This window comes from Platalea leucorodia (genome assembly GCF_965183815.1).
Source record: "Platalea leucorodia genome assembly, chromosome: 9".
Classification (NCBI taxonomy): Eukaryota; Metazoa; Chordata; class Aves; order Pelecaniformes; family Threskiornithidae; genus Platalea; species Platalea leucorodia.
In genome coordinates this window covers 5,227,906-5,251,046 of record NC_138831.1, presented here as the reverse complement: position 1 = coordinate 5,251,046, position 23,141 = coordinate 5,227,906, and the positions used below count along the sequence as shown (strand labels likewise).

Here is a 23,141-nt window from a genome sequence, read left to right as displayed (position 1 = left end):
GCGGCTGAGCCAATGGGAGAGCGCGGGGCGGGGCGGGGCGCCGGCCGCCTACGGGGGCCGGAAGGGGCGAGCGGCCTAGGCCCGGCCCGGCCCCGCGGCGCTCCCGCCGCCCCCGCCCGCGGCACCCGCTGCCCCGCCGGCGCCCTCCGGGCCTCCCCCGGTGTCCCTCAGCGCCCCGGTGCCGAGCCCCCCCCGGTGCAGACCCCCACGGTGTCCCTCAGCGCCCCGGTGCCGCTCCCCGCCTTGTTCCCCTCAGCGCCCCGGTGCCGCCCCCCACCCCCCCGGTTCCCCTCAGCGCCCCGGTTCCCCTCAGCGCCCCGGTCACCCCCGCCCCGGTTCCCCTCAGCGCCCCGGCTCCCCGTAGCCCCCCGCTCCACTCCCTGTCTCCTCCGGTTCCCCCATAGCCCCCCGTGCCCCCCTCAGTTCCCCCGTACCCCCCTCCCCGGTGCCCCCCGGTGCCCGCCGCCATGAGCGAGCTGAAGGACTGCCCGCTGCAGTTCCACGACTTCAAGTCGGTGGACCACGTGAAGGTGTGCCCCCGCTACACGGCCGTGTTGGCCCGCTCGGAGGACGACGGCATCGGCATCGAGGAGCTGGACACGCTGCAGCTGGAGCTGGAGACGCTGCTCTCCTCTGCCAGCCGCCGCCTCCGCGTCCTGGAGGCCGAGACCCAGGTGCCGGCACCGCAGCCGTAGGGTGGCTCCCCATCCCGCTCCTTCCCACCAAAAGGGGCTGCCTCCGGTCCGTCCCTGCCCAGCGCCGGGTGCGGGACCCGACGAGGTGTCGCTCTCTTCCAGATCCTGACGGATTGGCAGGACAAGAAGGGCGACCGGCGGTTCCTGAAGCTGAGCAAGGACCACGATGTGGGCACCTCTGTCAAGCACGGGAAGCCCAAGAAGCAGAAGCTGGAGGGCAAAGGGGGCCACGGGACCGGGCCTGGCCCCGGCCGGCCCAAATCCAAGAACCTGCAGCCCAAGATCCAGGAATACGAGTTCCAGGATGATCCCATTGATGTGCCCCGCATTCCCAAAAATGATGCTCCCAACAGGTGCGTGGGTGTTGGGGGGCATTGGGATCATCCATCTCCTTTGTGGCGCCTGGTGCGAGGGCTGCCTCCAGCCGGAGGGAAGGGGTGCCCCAGGGGGAAGGGGGGGTGCCAGCTCCCGTGGGGTCCCCCACAGCTCTCCCTCACACTTCATCCGTCCTCGCAGGTTCTGGGCGTCGGTGGAGCCGTACTGTGCCGATCTCACCAACGAGGAGGTCAGAGTCCTGGAGGAGCTGCTCAAGCCGCCGGAGGATGAGGCTGAACATTACAAGGTGAAAAACTCCCAAGCCCGCCCAGTGCCTCACTCACCCGTCCCCTACCCTCTCTCCCCGTTCCCCCGCAGCCCTCGGCTGCTCCGTCCCCTCCCGCGCCTCATGGCGAGCATTCCTGCCCGGGGACGATGCCGTGGTGGGAGGCGAGGCGGGGGGCTCCGGGAGCTGTGCCAAGCCCTGCTCTCGCAGATCCCGCCCCTGGGGAAGCATTACTCCCAGCGCTGGGCCCAGGAGGACCTGCTGGAGGAGCAGAAGGACGGAGCCCGGGCGGCGGCTGCTGCTGACAAGAAGAAAGGCGTCCTGGGGCCGCTGACCGAGCTGGACACCAAAGGTGCCTCCGTCGCCACCCACCTTTGCCCGGTGTAAAGGGCCCGGAGGGGCGGCGAGCACCCGCGCCCGCGGGGTGGAGGCTGCCCTGCCCCGCTGCTCACCTCTGCGTGTTTGGGGTGGTTTTTTTTTTCACCCTTCCCGCTTCTTCCCAGACGTCGATGCCCTGCTGAAGAAGTCGGAGGCCCAGCACGAGCAGCCGGAGGACGGGTGTCCCTTCGGGCCCCTGACGCAGCGTCTCCTGCAGGCCCTCGTGGAGGTGAGGGGGCTCTGTGGGGCCGTGCCGTCACCCGGCCCCGTGGGTCAGCGTCCCCACAGCCCGGCGTGGTGACCCTTCCCTTGTCCTCCCATCGCTAGGAGAACATCATCTCCCCCGTCGAGGACTCCCCCATCCCCGAGATCGCCGGCAAGGACTCGGGAGCCGACGGCGCCGGCACGTCTCCCCGCAGCCAGAACAAACCCTTCAGGTGAGCAACTGAGGTGGGGCCCTGGAGCTCGGCGCTGCCCGTGGGGACGCCGAACACGCCGGTGGCTTCTCTGCCCCCGTGACTCGGCGGGGAGAAAACGGCGTACGGTGGGCAGTGGCCGCTCTCCGCCCCGGCAGCGTCCCCCACACCAAGTCGCTGGAGGGCCGGATCAAGGAGGAGCTGGTGGCCCAGGGCTTGCTGGAGTCGGAGGACAGGCCGGCCGAGGACTCGGAGGACGAGGTGCTGGCCGAGCTGCGCAAGAGGCAGGCCGAGCTGAAGGCCCTCAGCGCCCACAACCGCGCCAAGAAGCACGAGCTGCTGCGGTGAGTGCGGGCGGGGACGGGCGCGGGCAGGGGGACTGCCCGGCGGGGACCGACACTCCGGGGTGCGTGTGCGTCCCCCAGGCTGGCCAAGGAGGAGCTGCACCGGCAGGAGCTGCGGCAGCGCGTCCGGATGGCCGACAACGAGGTGATGGACGCCTTCCGCAAGATCATGGCCGCCCGGCAGAAGAAACGTACGCCCACCAAGAAGGAGAAGGACCAGGCCTGGAAGACCCTGAAGGAGCGGGAGAGCATCCTCAAGCTGCTGGACGGGTAGCGGGGGGGGGGCGAGGACCCCCACTCTGCCGCGGACCGGCCTCGTGGCCGTGCCCCCGTCACCCGCAGGGTGCCGGCGTGGGACGGAGGGGACGCGGGTGACGGTCCCCTCGCTGTCCCCTGCTGTCACCACCCCAGGCTGGGGACCCCGGCGGGGGGGGGGGTACCCCTCCCCGCCCAGCCGGCGGCTTCCGCTCCCACGTCCCCCTGTTATTTTGGGAGGGTGACATCAGCCGGGCCGCCGCGGGGAGCGGATGTGGTGGCCGCTGCGGTGCGGCTCCCACGGTCCCCTGTCCCTCCCCACGGTCACGGGTGGGGGATCCCGGCCCCCGGGAGGGGGAGGGGAAGGGGGTGGGGGTAGGGGTGGGGGGCCGGGGCTCTCCATGTACCGGTGGGTTCTGCTGCGTGGGGAATAAAGGCAGCCCGGTGCAGGCGGTGGTGTGGTGGCTTCGGGGACGCCGTGGGGCGTGGGGACAGCCCTGTCACGGGTGGGAGTGGGCGTGGGTGGGTCCTGCCGGGCCTGGGTGGGGGGGAGCTGGGTGGGTTTGGGGAGGGGGGGAGGAGAGGGGGAGTGGGAGAGGGTGTCTGTCTGGCCTGCATCCCGCTATGGGAATGTCACGCGTGTCTCATTCCACGGCCAGCCCCGCCCACCCGCCTTCCTATTGGCGGTGTCAGGGCGTGGCCCCGCCCCTCCCCGTGACGTCAGGGCGGGCCGGGAGGAGTCGCCGCCGCTCCGCGCCGGGCCGGGGCCGCCGCAGCGCCGTCGGTAAGGGCGGGGCGGGGGCGAGGGCGGCGTCCCCACGCGTGAAAAGCGGGGCCCACGCGTGAAAGACGGGACCCACGCCACAGCGCGAACGGTGGAGGGGGGGGGAGGAGGAGAAACCACCCGGGGAGCGCAACGCTGCTCCCACGCGTGTCCCGCCCGGCGCGGCTGTACCAGCTGGCGTGCCTGCGGGAATCGCGGGTGGGGACACCCACGCAGTCACGCGTGTGCCTCTGCCCCTCGCCTTGCCCGCACGCCCCGCGCCCGCCCTTTGGGCGGGCGCGGGGCGTGCGGGCAAAGCGAGGGGCCCAGCGTGTGTCCCCCGTGGGGCACCCCACGCCAAGCCTCCTGCGTGGGGTGGGGGCGCTGGCCGTGGAGCTGGAGGCATCACCCCACGGTGACAACCATCCCCTCGGCACCCCATCACCCCAGTGTTCCCTCGCGCCACGGCATCCCGGCTTCCCCCCCAGCCCCCCCAATCCATGCTGACGTTCCCCACTCGTGTCACAGGTGGGAGTGGGTGGCCCCCCCACGGGCCGCCATGCCGCTGGGGCAGGATGGGCCCAGCTGGAAGAAGAGGACCGAGGACATTCGGCGCATTTACGACTTCCGAGAGGTCCTGGGCACGTGAGTCGCAGGCAGCGGGGCGGGGGACACACACCGGTGACAACCCACTCACGGCACCGGAGCTGGCTCCCTCCGGCTTTGCCAAACCCGCCGCGTGGAACCGCGCCAGCTCAAATATTGACCCAAGGCTGGGGCTGCCGCCAGGCTGGCACACGAGGGCCCTCGCTGCGGGGTACGGGCAGGGGTTTGTAGTGCTGCCTGCCCTGCCTGCCACCTCCCTCCGGTGCCGGCAGCCCTCCCGCTGCGCCGCACACCGCGCCGAGGGTGCCTGGTGGTGGTCCCCTGGCTGGCAGAGGGCTGCCCGGCGGTGCCCGAAGCACCGTAAGGCTCTTAGCCTGGATTAGCAGGTTAATTACGGCAAGGCTTAGGGCCCGGCGGGGCGCGAGCACACTGCCCGGCACCTGCCCCACCTGGGCACCGCCGACGGCTCTGCCCTGGCGCCCACCAGGCACCTCGGCCTTCGGGTGGCCCCCGGGGCACCCATGCAGCCGGGCAGGGTGTCCCCGCTCGCCCTGGGTGCTGCGGGATGGCACGGGACTACCAAAACCCACCTGGGGGCTTGTGCCCAGCCCGGCTCCGCCACGGGCTGCCGGCAGCGCCACGGCCTTATTCGGCCTAATAAGGGGACGGTGCAGCCACGCCAGGAGACGCCGGGCACCCTCTCCCCGTCAGGGCCCGTGTCCGGCCGTACCGGCGGGCGGCTCCCGCTCGCTTTTCTCCTATAAATAGCTGGACTTTCTGCCCGTCGCCATGGCAATCGTGGCGCGGCATCGGCAGCTCTGGCCGGCGGCAACCCCTGCCTGGCTCACCCCTTGTCCCCCCCCCAGGGGGGCCTTCTCCGAGGTGGTCCTGGCGGAGGAGAAGGCGACGCGGAAGCTGGTGGCCATCAAGTGCATCGCCAAGAAGGCGCTGGAGGGGAAGGAGACCAGCATCGAGAACGAGATCGCCGTCCTCCACAAGTAGGGGCTGTCCCAGCGCCAGGGTGGGGGTCCCGCTCCACGACCCCCCACCCCCCCCCGCCCTGGCACGGCTCCCCGCTGCCAGCACCCATTGCTGGGCGTTATCGGCCGTGCCCAAAATAGCCGGCGGCGCGTGACGCCCCGCGGGGCTGAGCTCGGTTGCTCCCTGGCTGGTGGGGGCCGGGGTGGGGGGCAGCCGGGAGCCCCCTCATCCCCCCCCACCTCTCTGCCCCCCCCCCCCAGGATCAAGCACCCCAACATCGTGGCCTTGGATGACATCTACGAGAGCGGCACCCACCTCTACCTCATCATGCAGCTGTGAGTGACGTCAGAGGGGGCCGGGGGGGCCGGGGGGGCCGTGCTGACCAGCGCTGCCCGTCCCCGCAGGGTCTCCGGGGGGGAGCTCTTCGACCGCATCGTGGAGAAGGGCTTCTACACCGAGCGGGACGCCAGCGCCCTGATCCGGCAGATCCTCGACGCCGTCAAGTACCTGCACGACATGGGCATCGTCCACCGCGACCTGAAGGTGAGCGGTAGCGGGGAGACGCACGCACGCACGCAGGGCCCCCCGTCGCGGTGGCGGGGAGGGGACCCCGGCGTCAGCCCTCCCTGACCCCGGCTCCCCGCAGCCCGAGAACCTGCTCTATTACAGCCTGGACGAGGACTCCAAGATCATGATCAGCGATTTCGGGCTGTCGAAGATCGAGGGCTGCGGCAGCGTCATGTCCACTGCCTGCGGCACCCCCGGCTACGTGGGTGAGTGCCTGCCGCGGGCTGCCGCCACCCCAGCTTCGGGTTGGGGTCCCCCATTGGGGTCGGGGTCCCCCCTTACCCCTGCTGTCCCCCTCCCCAGCCCCCGAGGTGCTGGCGCAGAAGCCCTACAGCAAGGCGGTGGATTGCTGGTCCATCGGGGTCATCGCCTACATCCTGTACGTACCCCCCCTCTCGTCCCCTTCCCCTCCGCGGGGACCCGGCCCCTCGGGGCCACCCAGGGCCAGCGTCTCCCTCCCCGCCGCCCCCCCAGGCTCTGCGGTTACCCCCCTTTCTACGACGAGAACGACACCAAGCTCTTCGAGCAGATCCTGCGGGCCGACTACGAGTTCGACTCGCCCTACTGGGACGACATCTCGGACTCGGGTGAGCCGGGACCACCGGGGCGGTGGGGGCTGGGACACCGGTGCCATGTCGCGGTAGCTGGGGGGGGGGCGGCAGCGGGTGCAGGCGCTCACGGCTGCTCCGTGCCCCGTCCCAGCCAAAGACTTTATCCAGCACCTGATGGAGAAGGACCCCGGCAAGCGCTTCACCTGCGAGCAAGCCCTGCAGCATCCCTGGTAAGGGGGGACCTGCCGCCGTCTGCCCCCACCCCGGCTCACCCCACAGCAGCCGTGGGGCAGGGGGGCCCCCGCTGACCCCCGCTCCCGCCCCAGGATCGCCGGAGACACGGCCCTGGACAAGAACATCCACCAGTCCGTCAGCGAGCAGATCAAGAAGAACTTCGCAAAGAGCAAGTGGAAGGTGAGCGCGGGGTGCGGGGGGTGTCGGGGGGGTGCAGGGGGTCCCCCCGGCCACCCTGTGCTGGGTGACGGACGCTGTGGGGTCGGCAGCAAGCCTTCAACGCCACGGCGGTGGTGCGACACATGCGGAAGCTGCAGCTGGGAACCAGCCAGGAGCAGACGACTCCCACCAGCCCCGGCGAGCAGCTGGGGCGGGGGGGCACCAGCAACGGTGAGCCCCGAAACCCCCGTCCCCATCTTGTACCCGCCGGGGCTGCCGCCGGCCTCTCACCCCCTCTCCTCCCCGCAGGGTCGGACTGCGGGCGCCCACCCAGGAGCAGAGCTCAGCGCCTCCCGCCAGACTGAGCACGGCTCCGCGCGGCCGCATCCCGGGGGGGGGGGGTCCCAGCCCTCCCGTGGGCACGGCGTGGGGTGGGGGGCCCTGCAGTGCCAGAGCAGGGGGGGACACGGCGTTGGGGGGGCACCCTGCCCTGCTGGCCCCCTCTCTCAGCCCACGGTGGGATTGGGGGGCCCTGCAGAGCTCTGCAGTGGGGCAGGGGCAGCCCCCAGGAGCCCCCCCCCAAGCTCGGGGCTGTGTCCTGGGCCCCCTCCCACACCCCCTCCTCCCCCCCACGCCTGCCCCGGCACTGCCCGCCCCCCAAGCATGTTCAAGGAGAATTTTCCAAACGGATGTTTCTATTTTATTGCTTGTAATAAAGGCAAGAGGCCAACGCCACTCGGCTCGGCTCTGCCCTGGGGGGGCGCTGGACACAGCCCTGACACCCCCCCCCAGCCTCACTGCCCAGGGCAGCAGCTCCCCCCCAAGCACACAGCGGGCAGGGGACAGGCAGCTGCCCGCACGCCTGCACGTCCCAGGCTGGCAGCAGGCGCAGCGATCTCCCCCCCAGCCACTGATGCGGGGGCTCTGTCCCTCCTGGTGTGTCCCTAGGGGGGCCCGTCCCCATGGCTGGCCCAGCCTCGGGCCCCCCTGGCCCGGCCCCGGCTGCCGGCCGGCTCCTGGCCCTTGCGGAGGTCGGCGCAGAAGAGGACCTGGCGTGGGGAGAGACGATGGGGTGGGCACGGCCGGGGTGGGGGGGCGAGGGCCGCCGAGCCCCCGGTTCCCCGGGAGGAGGGTACTCACCGCCTGCGCCCAGCCGGCGTGGGGGCCCCACAGCCCCCGGAAGAAATCGCCTGCGGAGAGAGGGTGAGCGCCAGCGCCGGGGGCGCCGTCCCCGGCCCCAGGGGGGTCCCACGTCAGGGCCCGGCCCTGCCCTCACCGATCTCCTGGTGGGCGCGGGGGGTCAGGCTCCTGCCGCCCAGCGCCATGCCGTAGCGCTGCCGCGCGATGCGCCAGACGTGGGTGTCCACCGGCACCGCCTCCGCCTTGTCCAGGGCCATCAAGCAGACGCAGTCGGCGACCTGCCACCGGGCAGCGCCGTCAGCCCCTGCCGCCACCGTCCCCGCTCCCCGTCCCCCTCCATCCCGGCACCCACCTTGGCGCCCACGCCGGGCAGGGCGCACAGCACCCTCCTGGCCTCGGCGTAGGGTGCGGCACGCAGCCGGCGCAGCCCCTCGGCGCCGAGCCCCTCGGCGATGGCCCGCGCGGTCCCGCTGACGAACTTGGCCCGGTACCCGAAGCCCAGCGCCCGCAGCCGGGCCTCGGCGTCAGCGCCTGCGGGGGGAACAGCGGGGACGCGTGGGCGAGGCCGCGTGGCGACGGCGACGGCGTCGACGGGGCGACGGCGAACCTGCGAGCGCTGAGAGGGCGGGGAAGGCGTGGAAGGGCCGGGCGTCGAGGCAGCAGAGGCGGCGGCCGAAGGCGCGGCAGAGGCGTTCGATCATGGCGGTGATGCGGGAGATGTGGTTGTTGGAGGTGCAGATGAAGGAGAGGAGGCACTCGACGGGGTCCTGCCGCAGCACCCGCACGCCTGCCGGCGGGGACGCGGTGAGGGGAGGCCGGGCGGCCGCCGCGGCCGTTTCCCCCGCCGGGGGCCAAGCGTGGCCACCTCACCTGGGAAATCACGGGCCACCTGACGGAAGAGGGGGTCGGCCGCCCCCCAGGCTCGGTACAGCCCCACCAGCCCCACGTCCAGCTGGAAGAAGTCGCTCAGGATGCGGTCGGTCTCGGCCCAGCCCGGGGCGGCGGCGGCCGCGGCCTCCCCCCCGCCGTACACCGTGTACCACAGCCGCTCCCCCTCCTGCCGCAGCGTCCAGACGCGCTCCCCCAGCACCCCCGTCCAGGCCCCGGGGCTGCTCTCCCACCACCTGCCGCACACGGTGGCGGGGGGGCGGTCAGGGGCCGGCCCGGGCCTCACCGGGCTGGGCCACGGCGGGGACCGGGACCCCCGGTGGGGGGGGGGGGGGGGGGGGGGGGCGGCTCGGCTCACCGGAAGGTTTGCCCCGACGACAGCACCAGGTCCAGGCGCAGCTCGGCTTGCGGGCAGGGCAGGGCCCGCCACAGGGCCGGGCAGGCGGAGGGGGTGTCCCGCAGCCCGGGGGGCGGCGGCGGCGGCGGCGGGGAGCGGCACGGCCCCGCACCGCGGCCCCGCCGCTCCCCTACCATCGAGTTCCCCTCCGCGCCGGCAGAGCGCCCACCCTCTTCCCGCCTCGGCGCGCGGGCGACGCTCTAGCCCAACCCCGGAAGCGCCGCCCGCCCCTCTCCGCCCCGCCGCGGAGGTTTTTATTGTCTAAGAATCGATAGATTTGGGGGTTGTTTGGGTTTTGGTTTTTTTTTTTTTCTTTTCTTCTTCTTCCTTCAAAATAAATACAAACAACGTCCGAGCGCGGGGCCGGCGGGGGGCGGGCAGCACGGGGAGGGGGCCGCCCCGGCGCACGGCGGCCAGAACCGAGATCCCGGGGAGCCGCGGCGGGGAGGGGCGGGGGGGGAACCGGGCCCGGGAGGGAGGGGGACGCGGGGGGGCCGGCCCCCTCCCGGCCCCGGCCCCGGGTCCCCGGTGGGTGCAGACCAGCTGCACGGTGCGGGTTGGGGGTCCCCGAGCCCCGTTTGCCCTGAGATACGGCGGGGGGGAGCGGCCGGCGGCGGCGGCGGCGGCGATGGCGGCAGCACCGCGGCTCAGTCGCTCTCGCTGGAGTCGCTGCTCTGCTCGCCCTGCACCTTGTTGCGGTGCTGCATGGCGCGGTGGTAGGCGATCTGCACCGATTTGCGGATGTTGGATTTGCGGCCTTCCAGCATTTTCTCCTTGTCCAGGTCTTGGTTCACCCCCAGAGGCACCAGCTTCGTCCGGGGCAACCACTGCCTGCGGGGAGCGGGGGGCCACCTCGTTTGAGGGGTTACAATCGTCTCCGCACACCCCCCCACCAAAGCCCCCGGCGCCCCGGCCTTACCAAGTGCGCTTGTTGTCGAAGAAAAGGACAAGGTAGAGGTGCTCGCGTGCTTCCTGAGTCATCTGCTCCCCCAGCTTCAGCACCTCCAAGGGGGGGACGGGGATGGGGACGCCGTGGTGGAACATGCCTTCCCGCGGCATCTTGGGGTCGATGATCTGCCGAAAAGAGAGCGGCGGCGGGGGCTGAGAGGGGAGCGGGGAGCCCGAGCACCGCTCTGCGGGAAGCGGCGGGGAAGGGGGGTTTTGGAGGTGCCGGGAGAGCGCGGCCGGCGGTACTCACCAGCGCCGGGTAGGAGGGGTAACCCCGGCACTTGGCCCACACCAGGTCCAGGGCGTCCAGGGAGGAATCCTCGTCCTCGGAGAGCCACCCCGCGCCGCGCCCCATGCCCTTGCGCACCACTGTGCCGGGGGAGAGGGAAGTCAGCTGCGTCCCCCGCAGGCAATGGCGAGGGCCGGGCGCGCGGCGGCGGGGTGGTTGCGGTACTTACTGCCGTGCCCCACGCCTCGCCCTGTCCCCACGGAGTAGGACTCGTTCTCCGTTCCCGACGTGTCCTCGCTGCTGTCCTCCGGGAAGTTGACTCGGGAGAAGGAGGGCTTCCCTCTGCCCTGCTTGGAGGGCGTTGTGCTGCGGAGAGAGGGAGCAGAGCTGGCGGTAGGAGCCGCCTTAAGCTTCCCCGCTTTCAAGAGGGCCAGGCTGGCGGGACACCACGGCTCCTGGGCTCCAACCGCCGGCCTCGGCACAGGGAAGGATTTGGCAGGGGTACCAGGAAGAAAGGGGACGGTGCTTGTGCCGGGGCGTGGCTGGACCCTCACCCAGTTTCACCCAGGAGGACCCAGAAGGCGCGCGCTGACCCGAATGAGAGGCGCAGGCAGGAACCTGCCAGAGCTGGCTGCTGGAAGGGCCGGCGCCGGAGCAGCCGCTGTGCCGAGCGGGAATTCCCCGGTTCATGCTCCCCCCTAGCCCTTTGCTGCACGCTCGTGCCTTTAGATTCTTCATTTAAAAAAAAAGGCACAAACCCCGCAGCTTTCTAGGGTTCAGCTAATGGCAGCCGGGCCGCAGGAGGGTGAATGAGACCGGTACCACCAAACGGGCTCCTCATCCGGCAACTCGAGGCTGACAGCCGCCCACTGCCACCCCGGGCAGCGCCAGCGCCGCCAGAGCTGGGCCGGGGACGGTACCTGGTACGGTCCGAGGCGGCGCTGCTGCTGCTGCTGCTGCTGGATTCCGAGTCGGAGCTGCTCCGGGGAAGATTGCAGTCGTTGCGGTACACCAGGAAGCTCTTCTTCACTGGCTGGTTCCCGCTGCTGAAACCGTTGGCTGGCAGGTCTGCAAAACACCCCACCAGAAGAGCGTTACAACCACGCGGGACCCTGCCCCGCGCTCCCGGCGGGGCCGTGGCCGCCCGGCTGCGCGGGGGGAGCTGCCACACCCACCCATGGGAGCGTCTTCGGTGGACTTATCGCTGTCGCTGTCCGAGCTGGAGCTGGGGCGCGGGCTTCGCCCTCGCTTCCTCTGCCGCTGGGAGGATCCCATTATCGGGAGCTGGGGGGGGCCGATGGGGCTGTTCCCGTGCCCGGGAGCGATCTGGCTGTCTCGATTCTTTGGGGGGCGTCCTGGACGTTTTGGAGGGCCTGCAGTTTTAGGATTCTTCTTGGAGAAGAGCACTGAGGTCCTCCTGCCAACTTCATGTGCTGGGGTGGAAGAAGAATTGGGACCCAGACCTGGAAGAGGGAGGAGAAGGCGTCGGCTGCGGCCTGTGGGACCCGGCAGGGACCGCACGGCAGCAGGACCAAGGAACAGCTTCATTTCTTGGGAATGATAGCTTGGAAGACCCTCCATCCCGAGCTTTGCCATGCCTGCGCCCTCAGGGTCAAACTATCCAGTCTGCTGACAGTAAAAGCTAGACGGGGACATTGGAGAACGCTCCGCCAGCCAGGGATGCCCTCCTCGCTCCCAGGCAGCAACCTCACAGCAACGGAAGAAGAGGAAGCGAGCAGGAATAAACCTTTCCCACAACACGCAGCAGCTGAGAAGCTCCGCTGCACCCCTGAAAGACAAAGGCCCTGAAACGCTTCCTGCTTACGGAAGAGCCCGCTTCTTCCCGGTGCTTCAGGGGGCAGGACTGGGATGCAGAGGTGCATCGGGGTGCAGTCAGGGCTGCTGCAGCTCCCTCCCGTGCCCCCAGGCAGGAAGGGACACTAAAGGCAGCCTGCTCCGTAATGCCCCTAGAGAAACCGGGCAGTGTGGCAGAGCTGGCAGGGCCTGGCAGGAGAAAACAATCCATCTCACGCCCCACACTACGCAGCTGGGATTCTCAGGGCAAAGCGCTCCGTCTCTGGAACGACTTCCAGCTCCTCAGTCGCACGGGAGGCGAGCTCACCTGGTGAACGCTGACCACAGCTGCGAACACCAGCGCCCTGCCAACTCTCCCCAGAAGCAAACGCACACCAGGCTGCGCCTGTTCCAGATGCAGGAGGCGGCCTCCTTCGGCCACCAATCCCCCCTGCTTGGCTGGCACGGCTCACTACCAGCTACCCAGTGGCCTCCTTCGGCCACCAATCCCCCCTGCTTGGCTGGCACGGCTCACTACCAGCTACCCAGCAGGGTACCGTCCTCGATGGGCACACCGGGAGGGAGCCCGGGGAGGCGCAGACGTTGTACTCCGCACCCACCCCTACTACAGGACACGAGGAACCCCGCCGCAGGGGAACGGGAGATAAGGGACTGCCCCCCGAGAGACCATCTGCCCTCCTAAGGAGGAACGAAGAGCGAGGCGTGTGCGGGGCGCTGCCCGCGCAGCCCTCCTGCCTCGGGAGGCGCCTGGCAGGGCGGCCTCTCCCCCAGCCAGCCTGTCCAGAGGTGGTTCTCCCAAAAACCCAGCAGTATTCTGGTGGTACCAGTACCTTTGCCAGTCTCCTGGCTGCTGCTCTCTTCTGCAGCACTGTCTGTCTGCAGGTCCTTCTCGCAGGGGTTGTGCGACTGCAGGACTCCCCTGGCAGAGGAACCGTGCCGCTCCAGCCCGTCTCGGCCCAGGTCCCGCGGGTGAGCGAGCTTCCGCCGTAGGACTGTGATCTCCTTCTTGATCATCTTGGCCCGGCGGGACCGTCCTATGCTCTGCTTGCCGGCGTTGACCTCGTCCAGCCGCTCCAGCAGGATCTTCAGCTGCTCCTCCAAGGGCAGGTGCTTCTGATTCTCCGAGAGCAGCAGCCGCACATCTTCTGGGGGAACAAAGAGGAGCAGATGGATGAAAGAAATCGGGAACTCTTTGGAGCTCCTCTACGGGCAAGGGCATGGGGCAATCCAGGTTCCCCACAGGAGGGAAGTAGCTGACACAGTACCAAACACCTGTAAACAAGGGAAGTTACCCTAAAAGACCTGGAGAAGGAACCCTGTGGGAAGCAAGCCAGCTGGGGAAGGCAGGCTGGTCAGCAGCTCAGAGAATACCAGGGTTCCCATCGGCTGGGGCAAGGACACAGCAGGAAAAAGAAAGGGGGTGGTAACGGCAAAAACAAGAGTCAAGGGGATCCCGAAGCATTACAGAGCGGGGAAGTTCCCCTGACTGAGCCCATCCCGTGCTGGAGCAGGGAGAGGGGGACCCTGAAGGGATCCTTCTCTGACAAGCTGCTCCTGGCGGCGCTCCCCACTGCCCAGCAGAGACAAGCAGATCTACAACCGCGGAGCCAGTGAGATCTGGTTGAGGGGTACCAGGAGCTGCGCGGCAGCCAGCAAAGCCCGCAGCTGGGGAGAGAAGCAGGGGAGCGCACAGCTCTGACCAGAAGGAGTCAGTCCTTCCAGCCGGGAAGCACAGCGGGAGCCTCGGCAGCTCACAGCCAGTGCTGGGGACGGGGCGAGTGACGGTACCCACGTCCCAGGCAGCCCCCTACTCTGACCAAGAGGAGGGGGAGGGACCAAGGGACTGGCAGGACACACAGACAAGCCACTGCCTAGAACCAATCCAACGGGGCCGATAGGTACCTGGCTAGCAAAGCCCCCAACCTCTCCGGGGAGCGGGCACACACAGCCCAGGCATCCGACTGAACCTCCCGTGGGAGGCAGCTCCGACAGACCCCCAGGTGCCCCCAACTCTGCCCAGGCTTTACCTCTGAGAAGCCCTCGTACCCTGGGACAGGGGATGAGTACCCACCGTCCTCGATGTCTTGGACCTGAGCCTCTTCCACCGTTACACAGTGGGGGAAGTGCATGCCTGTCTCAAAGTCAATGCCCATCTTCTCCGCCTGCCGGCGAGCCTGCCGGAGAACGGCGCCTCCCTGCTCCCGCAGACGGATGGCTGCCCGGTAGAAGATTGTGTCTTTGGCATTGTATTTCAAACAGTTGTTGATAATCAGGTTGAAATCCTCCTCAAAGTCGTCGAAATTCAGATAGCGATAGGCTTCCAGGTTTTGTTTCATTGTCTGAAAATCCATCGGCTTCTTGATGTGATCCAGGTAGTCTGGGACCTGCGTGAGGAAAAAGCCAGAGCTAAGAGCTCAGGAGCCATCAGTCAGCATTACCTGCTCCAAGAAAAGAGTCGTTAGAGGAATCCGGTATCGCTCCTTGTGTTCTGCCCAAATGCACATCGGGGAACGCCGTCTGCTTTTGCAGCTTGAGGAACAGTAACGCCTCCGGACTAGGGAGCCCATGTGCTGTACTCAACATGTTAGAGCAGATCCGCGCTCTGAAGTGTTTTTAAGGCTCCAGCGCACATGCCGGCATCCCGTCCTCTCCTCCTGTCTGCGGGCAGCTGGGATCCAGAACACTACACGGCATTCCCCGGGGAAGGAAGCTGCAAGCGCAGCTCCCGGGGGCGAGGGTGAGCGCAGACAGGTAGAACAGAACCTTCCAGGCGGCAGCAATGGCTGCAGGTGGGACCGCGGAGCCTTCCTCCCCAGCTCTGCCGAGACACCTCCATGCCAACCTGCTGCCAGAGCCGTGCAGAGCCAGCGCGGCCTCTCCCCACCTCCCCAGGCGGGGACTCGGTGACGGTCTCAGGAATCGCGTCCCTTGCCCCCAGCAGTGACAGTCTGGGGGTCAAACCCGTTCTTGTGCTGTGCTCGGTCTGTCACCTAGCAGAGGCCTTCACGAGAGGACAGGTGAGAGCGTGCTGCCTGCCAAGGGCCGGCATTCTGCCTTTCCCGGCGGGAATCCCCAGCTGCTCACAGACGCTGGGGAGTTACCAGCGCCATGCGCAGAGGAAGAGCCGAGTGCTGTGCTCCTGGCTGGCACCGGCTCAGCTGTTCTGCATTCAGCTCACCCGGGAGAGGCATCGCTGCACACCCGCCTTGGGCAAGCGGTGCTGGGAGGTGCGAGCCAGCACCAGGCTGCCCGGGGGAGCTTCCGGAGCAGCGAGCACCCTGGGCAGCCCTTGGCACGAGCAAGGGACAAGTTTGAGTGAAGTAGAAATCTGGGGAAGGGGGTTCTTACTTCGTAGATTTCTGTTACCTCAGACAGAGGGACCGGCTCGCTGAAGATGTTGCCCGTGTCTTTCTCCTGCAGCTGCTCAAGCGTCTTGCGGAGGAGGATGAGGAAGGGGGTCAGCTGCATTTCCAGTGCCACCTGCTGCACTTTGATCTGAAACAGAGGAACGGAGCGGGGCTGAGCCCCCTGCCTGGCAGCCAGGCGGCGGGGACAGTCCCCAGGGAGCAGCGGCGCAGTCCTGCGGGACAGCGACGCCTCTCCTCGCGCAAGGGACGGGGGCTGCACCTCACCCCCGTCTCTGGGGAGCGGAGGTGTAACACCGGCTCCAGCACCTGCGCGTCCCACCTCAGCCTTGCAGAGCAGCCACCTTTGCTCAGAGCCGCCAGGGCAGGGCGCAGCACGGCCGAGGGGACCCCGGCATACACCCTACAGCACTCTAAAGAGCCCATGCTCATGCCCACCCCAGCAGCTCCCCAAGGAGGGACAAACAATCGTTACCGTCTCTCTCTTGAGCTTCTCCCGCTTGCGTATCAGCTCCACCAGCAAGCGTGCGCGCTCTAGGTCATGGCGGAGGCGCTGCCATGACTTCAGCTGCTCCTTCAGGGCCCAGTTCTTATCCTCAGTGTCTCTCTGCGGGAACATCAGAGACCATGAGCCGACAGGAGATGTGTTCCCATCTCCACCTTCCTGACCATGTGCTGGGGCTCTTCCCTGGCAAAGGGAACCGGCACGCCTGAGCCGCTGGTTCAGCAAAGGTCTCGGTTCCCTTGTTGTAACCTAGGCGGGTGCCTCAGAAACAGTCCAACCTCTGGCCGGAGCTGAGTACCTGCTCCTTGGTCGCCAAGCCCTTAGGATGCGGTGAGGCAGACATCCCAAGCCTCTGGCAATACTCTTCCTAACCTGACCGACTGCCTGCAGCTGCCCAAGACCACAGATCAACAACACCAGGGTCTATGCTGCCGCTCGGAGCTCCGGCAAAGGGCAAGAGGGCAAAAAGGGAACACAGCTCTGGTTTCTTTCACTTCTGGAGCGCCAAAATCCACTGACTTTTATTCTGACGTAGCCAAAGATGAGCAGAAGCAGTCTCAACTCTTCTCCAGCAAATAAAAAAAAAAAGAGAGGGGGCAAAGGCAGGAGAAAGCCCTGCCCGGTCAGTCTTCAAAGGGCTCAGAAAGAAAGAATTAGAGCTCAGACGGGGAGCCACAATAAAAATCTTCCTCTCTGGCACCAGAGATCCACATCTGTGAAGCGCTGACTAAGGGCTGAGGCAGACAGTGGGCTGGAAGCAGCACCCACAGGGAGTGCTCCTGGAGCGGTTTCAGAAACTGGAAGCGAGGCCCTGGTTCCTTCCAGACTGTTTCTGGAGATCTCTGGCCATCTCTCTCAACACTCGCTGACACAGCAGCCTCAGACTAGAGCCATTTCTGACAGGTTTACCATCGCCACCGGCTCAACGCTGGCACGAGGAAGGAGCTAACTTCTGCGCGGCAGCGTGAGAGGGCAGGATTCCCTTCCCGTGGCAGGCTGCCAGCGGCGTCACTGCCTGGCTAATCTCTGAACGCCGAGAGCGGAGGAGAAGGTGAAGCAGCAAAAGCAGCTGGGGCTGCCCTTTCCTCATCCGGGAGCTCGTACCCCTGCCCCCCTTCTGCGCCTGCAGGCACCGCATGCAGCAAAGGCTTTGAGCCCGCAGCTCCGAAGGCGCAGGAAGCACGCGCGCGCAGCCAGGATTCCCTGCGGCACCCCAACAAGCAGCCCTTACCTGGTCGCAGTTTCTTTGTGACTGCAAGTGTGTCTGAAGGCGGCGGAGCAGAGGGACACCGTTGCGGGACTGTCTCTTCAGAGTCCAGTAGCTGTGCAGCCTCTGCATGAACTGGCTCTTCCTCTGGATGGTTAAACGGTTTGTAATCTTACTGAGCCTGAAGAAGGGAGAGGAACCACAGATCCCATCAACAAGGCAAGCCTGGCCGCTGCAGGAGAAGCCCTGGCTGGGGGGACGTAGCAGCAAGGCCATGCGAGAGCAGTTGAGAAGCTCCTCGGGCAGAGAACACCCTTTCCCGCGGCAGGAATTTCTGTAACACCAAGTCATGCAGGCAGCCGCCCCCCCTCCCGAGTCAGCCACGACAGAGGACACCAGGAAACATCCAGCCTTGCCTCTCCAAAACAGACTTTTCCTTTCTACCTCCTGCTAACTTTCAGGCAAAAGCCTGGGGCAGGCTGCGCCAGGTCGGGGTACAACACAGCCGCATCGGGGGCCGGACCTTTAACAGCTCCCACAGTCCCCGAGACCACAAGCGTTACGGCGCTGCTATCCCAAAACTGTTACGTACCCGGCTGAGGGCCACTCACGGTGACAAAGGCCCTCACCAAACGTTACCAAACTTGAGCCCCAGGGAGCCCGTAACTTGGCCAAACCTGGCAAAGCGTGAGGAGGGAACAGGAGGCATGAGCACAACAGAGCTCCTATCCGAGCTAACGAAGGATTACCCTAAACAGCCAAAAACACCACTAAAGGCATTTTCCTGCTCTCTACCACAGCAGAAAGCCTGGAGGGGCTGGGACAGCCTCGTTCAGCAAAGCCGGACAGAGATGCCCTGCTAGCGGGGAGCCGAAGGGACGAACCTCCAGCATCTCCACGTCTCACAGGGACAGCTCTTCGCAGGGGATGACCCGACCTGCATCAGCCTCAGCTGAAGAGGCTGGGGAGAGAAGCCTCATGTGCCATCGCCGGCCAAGCACAGCTCCCACAGGAAGACATTTGGCATTCTGGCAACAGCCCTTGAAGAATAATTAATCCCAACAGGAAGGCCTGGGGAGAGGTTAACAGCTTCTAGCTCAGTGTGGGTTTCACTGCGAGCGCAACGACAGCAGCAAGAGCCTACAAACCGCCTGCCAACACGTCCACACATGAGAAAAGAGGCTCTGGCTACAGAGCAAGCCCCGAGTGAGCAAAACCATAAGGTTAGGACGCAAACAGACTGTGGCAAAAAGCCAGCAGAGACCTGCCTCCACAAGTCACCAGAACGCTGCCCAGAAAGCAGAGCCCACAGCTTCTCCATGCTCCCCTCTGACCGCACGGGAGATAGTCTCAAGGGTCCGCAGGGGAGCAGCGGTCCCACGTCCCTGCGCTGTCACAGCCATGCTCGCCCGGCCAACCGGTACGGCGCCAGGGCGTCACGGGGTTACACCCCCGGCACAGCTCCCACCGCGGGGAGGAGGGGAGCTCAGCAGCTCAGGGCTGGCGGCTCACAACGACGAAGGCAAACGCTTCTGTGCCCAACCTGTGCTTCAGCCGCGCGATGCCTGCTGCAGGGTGACAGCAAGATCCAAAACCGTCATAAGATGCTTCTACGTGCTTTTGCATGCTGCCAAGGACACCCAGAGTTATAAACTACACTGACAAATTCTGGCAAGGCTCTTAGATGCTCTTGTTTCGTGATTTGCACGCCAGCCCAATGATCAGATCACAGCGAGACACGCGACGGTTACACCTTTAGCTACGAGGTGTTTGCGCCTTCCCGTGAGCCCTCAGGGTCGGGATGCGACAGAAACACGCGCAACCCCTGGCAAGGCCTCAAGTACCTTCCCGACAGCACCTGCACTGCCGTCGTGCTGTGAAGCCAACCTCACGCCAGTCGTGCCCCTCGGCAGGCAGGAGCCCCGGTCCTCTCCAGCCGCCCCTCGCAGGCAGCTGTGCAGAGGCTTTCTGCGCCCCGCTGCCTCCCGGCCCCGCTCCGACAGGCAGCGCCGAGGCAGAGCTGCTGCCTGCGACCGGCACAAAACACTGAGGAAGCCCAGCCAGGGGTAAGCGGTTGCCGGAATGGATGAGCTGCGCTCAGCAGGGCACAGGGATCCCGATACGAGACCTCTCTGCTCCAGAGCCAAAACAACCCCCGGGGTTAGCCCACTTCCCAGGCCTGCATCGCTCCCACACTTCCCTCTTTTCCCCAGCACAGCCCTGGGAGTAAAAAAACCCCAGCAGAAAGGAGAGCAGCCCCCTCCTCCCTCCCCGGTTTATTCCGGCGCCTGAGGTCAGCGCAACAGGAAAGGAGCGCTGGGAACCCCCAGCTGCTTCCTGACGCATCCGGCCAAGTTCGTTCTCTGCCGTTAAACTACCAGCAGCGATTTCCTGCCCCGCCGAGGGCCCAGACACCTTTGCGGGGTAGCGCATCGCCCTGCCTCTCTGCAGGACTCCCAGAGGAAACCACCAACAGCCCTCTGCAAGAACAAAGCGAAAAGTACCTGCGCAGAAAGCTAAGGAGAGGAACAAGATAATGCCCACGTGGAACGCAGAAGACGAGGCACGGAGAAAGGGAGAAGTTTCTCCACAGCCAAGGGAGGGCAGCGGGTCGTACCTGTGCGGGGGGATGCAGGGCACAGAAACCACGGGTGCTGCGGCTCGTTTCTCCGCCAAGATCTTCCGTGCCTTCTTCATCTTGATCCTAGACTTGGCCTTTGCTTTTTTCACTTTCTCAGAGCTCCAGCCCTTCCCCTCCTCCTCCTCCTCCTCATCCTCCTCTTCCCCCTCGCTGTGGGAGAGGGCGGGAAGCCTGCGCACGGAGCCCGGCGGCGTGTGGATGTCGCAGTAGGCGGTTTTGCGCACGCTGAAGGAGGTACCGTTGGCCCCTGTCTCCCGGACGGGCTCCATCTTCATGTACAGCCCGGCCTGCTGGGCGCAGGTGACGTGGAAGGCAGTGTAGCAGTTGGCTTTGTGACACTGGATGCAAGCCCCGGAGCCGCGCTGCTTGCAAATGTAACAGGTCAGCTTCCAGCGCGCCGGCGGGATGTGCTCGATGCTGTCGATGGGCTCCAGGAAGACGGTGTTGGCAAAGCACACCTCCGGGATCCAGAGGGCACAGACCACGTGTGCCCAGCGCCCATCGTCCGTCTGCTTGAAGGCCCCCCCCTTGTTCGGGCAGAGGGCGCAGTCCACGGCTCGCGAGGGTGACTGCAGGCACCGTCTGCAGAGCCACTGTCCCTCCGGGATGTAGGGCACCCCGTAGCACTCCTGATGCACGGCCAGGTTGCACATGTCGCAGAAAAGGATGACGTTGCTGTTCTGACACTCCCCGTCGTTGCAGATGCAACAGACGGCATCCTCATCCACCAAGGCGTTTGGATCCCCCTTGTTGTGGCTCTCGAAGTAGGATTCCTTCTCCAGCCTGTCCATCAGGTACTCGAAGATCTCCTGGGGAATGGGACTCACGCCTTCGGTCTTCCGCCGCTCGTTCATGATGTCCAGCCAGATGTAATCTTCCTCGTCCATGTCGTACTCCACCTCCTCATCCAGCTCCTCTGCCGACTTCTCGATGTACCTGGAAGGACAGCACGGGAGGGTGAGGGCACGGCCACAGGCCGTGGCTGAGGGAATGTTTAAACGCGACAGCCAAGCCATAAGTAAAAAATAAAAAACTCAGGGGTGAGGGAGGAACGTGCAGAAGCGGGAGGTGCTGCTGCGCCCTGAGCAGTACAGCGACACAACAGCGCATTGGGCACGACACAGACGAAATAACACTCGTCGGACGGGCGAGGTACGGGCCTTGGGGACTCATCAGCGCAAGATGGGAGCCTGCACAAGCCACCAAGCAGGTGCCAGGTGCTCTGGAGACAGAGGCCTCGTGCCCAAGACACAACAGCAACCAGGCACCAGGTTTTGTTAATTCTGGCGCAGGCGGCTGTGCCGCCTTCTCTTTCACTCCCAGCCGCAGGTGAGGGGACGTTATTTAGAGAGGAAAGCGCTCGAAGCCCGGGGCTGCTGCTCCAGCGACTGACAGCAACCACCCGCCGCCATCGCAGCGAGCGGCACTGCAGACACCTCAGGGGGAGGTTTCTTTTCTAACACTCTGGCACAAAATAACGTTATTATCCCGTCCTTGGAACGCGGTGCTGGTTTCTCAGGGCACGTGGTGACTCGGACGGCAGGGGCGCCCGCACGAGCCTTACTTTGGTTCAGTATTAACTCCCTGCTCGAGGTATTATTTTGGGCGATGGCACTCGCCAAACCACTCATGGAAAAACTGTAGGACACCAAAGACACACGAAGCCCGCAAACACACACGTCTTACAGGTGAACCTTGGTGCTGGGGGGCTCTAGAGCTATCCCAGAATACCTCTGAAGAGCGGTGGGGAAGGCAGGAAGACGCATTCATTTTTTGTTATAACTGTACCTGCCGTCCCAGCAAGGAAAGAGCGCAGCAATACAACTGCCGGCAATGACCTAAGCAGTGACCGAGCGCTCTGCAGGTGCACGGACCCCTCAAAACCGGGGCGTGACGCCAGACAGAGGTCCGAGAAGCTGAAGCCCCAGGATGGCCAGCTCTGCGGGACCCGGGAGAGGCAGATGGAGGCCGTTTCCACGAGCCACGGACAAGCCACCTGCACGAAGCGGGGCCAATTCCGCCTCCAGACCCAGGGCAAGAGCTAGAGCTGCCTGGGAGCCTCCTCGCACCCCGGCCACGGACAATACCTGTAGTAAGAGGTGGGGCGAGGTGGGGCGTCGGGGGTGTCCTGCTCCAGCTCCCGGTACACCACCTCGGGGAGCTTGGGGGTGGTGCCGGCCGAGGCGTTGTGGTGATGGTGGTTGGAGTCCTTGCGCTTCTCCTTGTTCTTGTGCTTGCCGGATTTGGGAGGGACGCTCTGGGTCTCGGTGTTCTCCTTATTGCTCCCGTTCTCGGGCACCTCCTCGGGAACCTCCTCGTCCTCGGACACCACGTCGAGGTTATCGAAGATGCTGATGCGATGGACGCGACCGTGCAGGTCCACCTCCACCATCCGTTGGGCTTGGGCGTAGGTCATCACCTCACGACCCGGCGACTGGGAGGTCTCGGAGGGGCTGGGCGATTGCTTGTTGGCGGCGCGGGCCTGGCGCCCCTTCTTCTTGTGCTTGCGCAGGGGGGTGTGCTGGGGCGGAGGGGGGTTGTCGTGGTCATAGTGGTAGAGGTGGTACTCGATCCCGCTGTAGCTCTTGTAGATCTTACGGCAGGTGCCCACCGGACACTCGTAAGGGGGTTTGGTGGCCCGGAGGTTGTGGCAGAAAGTCTTCACGTCGAAATCTACGCCCATGGCGTCGCCCGCCCGAGCGGGGCTGAGGGGGGCCGAGGGGCTGAGGGGGGCCGAGGGGCTGAGGCGAGGCCAGGCCGGGCCGGGCCCCCCGCCCCGCCGCCCCCTCCCCGGCCGCCCGCCCTCCCTCCCCTCCCTCCGGCCGCGCTCACCGGCCGCGGGGCCGCGCTCAGCGGGCGGGCGCAGGCGGTGGCTCCATGGGCGGCGGCGGCGGCGGCGGCGGCGGGCCCGGGCCGGGCCGCAACAATGGAGGCTGCGGCGGCGGCGGCGCCTGGCGCGGGGCGGCCGCTGGGTAAAAGCGCCGCGCCGCCCTTAGCAACCGCACTTTCGGCACGGCTTGGGGGGGGGGGGGGGCGGCGGGGAGGAGAGGATGGCGGCGAGGAGGGGAAGGACGGCGGCGAGGAGGGGAAGGATGGCGCCGGGGACGGCGGGAGCGGGGAGGTCCCGGGAAGGCCGCGGCGGGGGGGGGCCGGGCCGCGCCGCGCCGCTTGAGACGAATCTGCCGCTCCGAATCACAGGCAGCGCCCGGAGCCCCGCCCCGGCCCCAGCGCGGCGGCGGGCCCGGTTGGAGCGGTTTATTTACAGTCGGTAACGCGGTACAGACCCCGGCTGCCCTCCCGGCGGTGGGGCCGGGCCCCTGCGGCGCCCCGCGGCCGTGGGGCCCAGCCCCGTGGCCCCCCCCCCGGCTGTGGGGCAGGCGTGGGGCGGGCAATGGGGCACCGGCGCCGGAGGAGCAGGGTGCAGGCAGGAGCAGGGCGCAGGCAGGAATGGGGCGC

General features: G+C 66.8%; 4 protein-coding genes across 8 annotated transcripts; 2 read left to right on the top strand and 2 right to left on the bottom strand.

Moving 5' to 3' along the window:
* Window positions 1–308: 308 nt before the first annotated feature.
* Window positions 309–3,029, top strand: TADA3 (transcriptional adaptor 3). Its single transcript, XM_082321108.1, has 8 exons — window positions 309–674; window positions 798–1,048; window positions 1,212–1,317; window positions 1,507–1,648; window positions 1,800–1,903; window positions 2,002–2,111; window positions 2,249–2,434; window positions 2,516–3,029. Exons 1-8 carry the CDS (start codon window positions 468–470, stop codon window positions 2,706–2,708), a joined length of 1,299 nt encoding a protein of 432 aa, XP_082177234.1. The 5' UTR covers window positions 309–467; the 3' UTR covers window positions 2,709–3,029.
* A 254-nt stretch (window positions 3,030–3,283) lies between these two features.
* On the top strand, window positions 3,284–7,022 carry CAMK1 (calcium/calmodulin dependent protein kinase I). Of its 2 annotated transcripts, none has more exons than XM_082321105.1 (12): window positions 3,284–3,473; window positions 3,981–4,269; window positions 4,925–5,056; window positions 5,300–5,374; window positions 5,444–5,582; window positions 5,686–5,812; window positions 5,910–5,985; window positions 6,081–6,193; window positions 6,309–6,387; window positions 6,484–6,571; window positions 6,661–6,781; window positions 6,860–7,022. In XM_082321105.1, the coding sequence occupies exons 1-12, from the start codon at window positions 3,314–3,316 to the stop codon at window positions 6,913–6,915; spliced, it is 1,455 nt and encodes a 484-aa protein (XP_082177231.1). In that variant the 5' UTR covers window positions 3,284–3,313; the 3' UTR covers window positions 6,916–7,022. The 2 variants fall into 2 exon arrangements, with proteins under 2 accessions (XP_082177231.1, XP_082177232.1); XM_082321106.1 differs by having other exon boundaries at window positions 3,414–3,473; window positions 3,981–4,097.
* Window positions 7,023–7,372: 350 nt separating this feature from the next.
* Window positions 7,373–9,246, bottom strand: OGG1 (8-oxoguanine DNA glycosylase). Its single transcript, XM_082321113.1, has 7 exons — window positions 8,937–9,246; window positions 8,561–8,814; window positions 8,298–8,477; window positions 8,043–8,221; window positions 7,827–7,968; window positions 7,691–7,740; window positions 7,373–7,599 (listed from the first exon to the last, which is right to left on the bottom strand). Exons 1-7 carry the CDS (start codon window positions 9,110–9,112, stop codon window positions 7,495–7,497), a joined length of 1,086 nt encoding a protein of 361 aa, XP_082177239.1. The 5' UTR covers window positions 9,113–9,246; the 3' UTR covers window positions 7,373–7,494.
* Window positions 9,247–9,284: 38 nt separating this feature from the next.
* On the bottom strand, window positions 9,285–22,470 carry BRPF1 (bromodomain and PHD finger containing 1). 4 transcript variants are annotated; one of them, XM_082321067.1, is made up of 13 exons: window positions 21,773–22,470; window positions 19,662–20,621; window positions 17,069–17,225; window positions 15,808–15,939; window positions 15,334–15,462; window positions 14,039–14,351; window positions 12,798–13,109; window positions 11,328–11,615; window positions 11,073–11,220; window positions 10,382–10,518; window positions 10,174–10,292; window positions 9,895–10,049; window positions 9,285–9,827 (listed from the first exon to the last, which is right to left on the bottom strand). In XM_082321067.1, exons 1-13 carry the CDS (start codon window positions 22,366–22,368, stop codon window positions 9,623–9,625), a joined length of 3,651 nt encoding a protein of 1,216 aa, XP_082177193.1. In that variant the 5' UTR covers window positions 22,369–22,470; the 3' UTR covers window positions 9,285–9,622. The 4 variants fall into 4 exon arrangements, with proteins under 4 accessions (XP_082177193.1, XP_082177192.1, XP_082177194.1 ...); XM_082321066.1 differs by having other exon boundaries at window positions 9,286–9,827; window positions 12,798–13,112; XM_082321068.1 differs by having other exon boundaries at window positions 9,286–9,806; window positions 12,798–13,112.
* Window positions 22,471–23,141: the final 671 nt, after the last annotated feature.

Bases quoted from the DNA above. Each gene is read 5' to 3' on its own strand.
- CAMK1 (XM_082321105.1), top strand. From the start codon at position 3,314: ATGGGAATGTCACGCGTGTCTCATTCCACGGCCAGCCCCGCCCACCCG. The intron at 5,813-5,909 runs GTGAGTGCCTGC...CCCCCTCCCCAG, and splicing joins CGGCACCCCCGGCTACGTGG to CCCCCGAGGTGCTGGCGCAG. The intron at 6,388-6,483 runs GTAAGGGGGGAC...CTCCCGCCCCAG, and splicing joins CAAGCCCTGCAGCATCCCTG to GATCGCCGGAGACACGGCCC.
- OGG1 (XM_082321113.1), bottom strand. From the start codon at position 9,112: ATGGTAGGGGAGCGGCGGGGCCGCGGTGCGGGGCCGTGCCGCTCCCCG. The intron at 8,222-8,297 runs GTTCGCCGTCGC...TTCCCCCCGCAG, and splicing joins CGCCCTCTCAGCGCTCGCAG to GCGCTGACGCCGAGGCCCGG. The intron at 7,741-7,826 runs GTGAGGGCAGGG...CTCTCTCCGCAG, and splicing joins CCGCGCCCACCAGGAGATCG to GCGATTTCTTCCGGGGGCTG.
- TADA3 (XM_082321108.1), top strand. From the start codon at position 468: ATGAGCGAGCTGAAGGACTGCCCGCTGCAGTTCCACGACTTCAAGTCG. The intron at 1,649-1,799 runs GTGCCTCCGTCG...GCTTCTTCCCAG, and splicing joins GACCGAGCTGGACACCAAAG to ACGTCGATGCCCTGCTGAAG. The intron at 1,904-2,001 runs GTGAGGGGGCTC...TCCCATCGCTAG, and splicing joins TCCTGCAGGCCCTCGTGGAG to GAGAACATCATCTCCCCCGT.
- BRPF1 (XM_082321066.1), bottom strand. From the start codon at position 22,368: ATGGGCGTAGATTTCGACGTGAAGACTTTCTGCCACAACCTCCGGGCC. The intron at 15,940-17,068 runs GTAAGGGCTGCT...ATGTTCCCGCAG, and splicing joins CACAAAGAAACTGCGACCAG to AGAGACACTGAGGATAAGAA. The intron at 10,519-11,072 runs GTACCGTCCCCG...CTCTCTCCGCAG, and splicing joins GCCGCCTCGGACCGTACCAG to CACAACGCCCTCCAAGCAGG.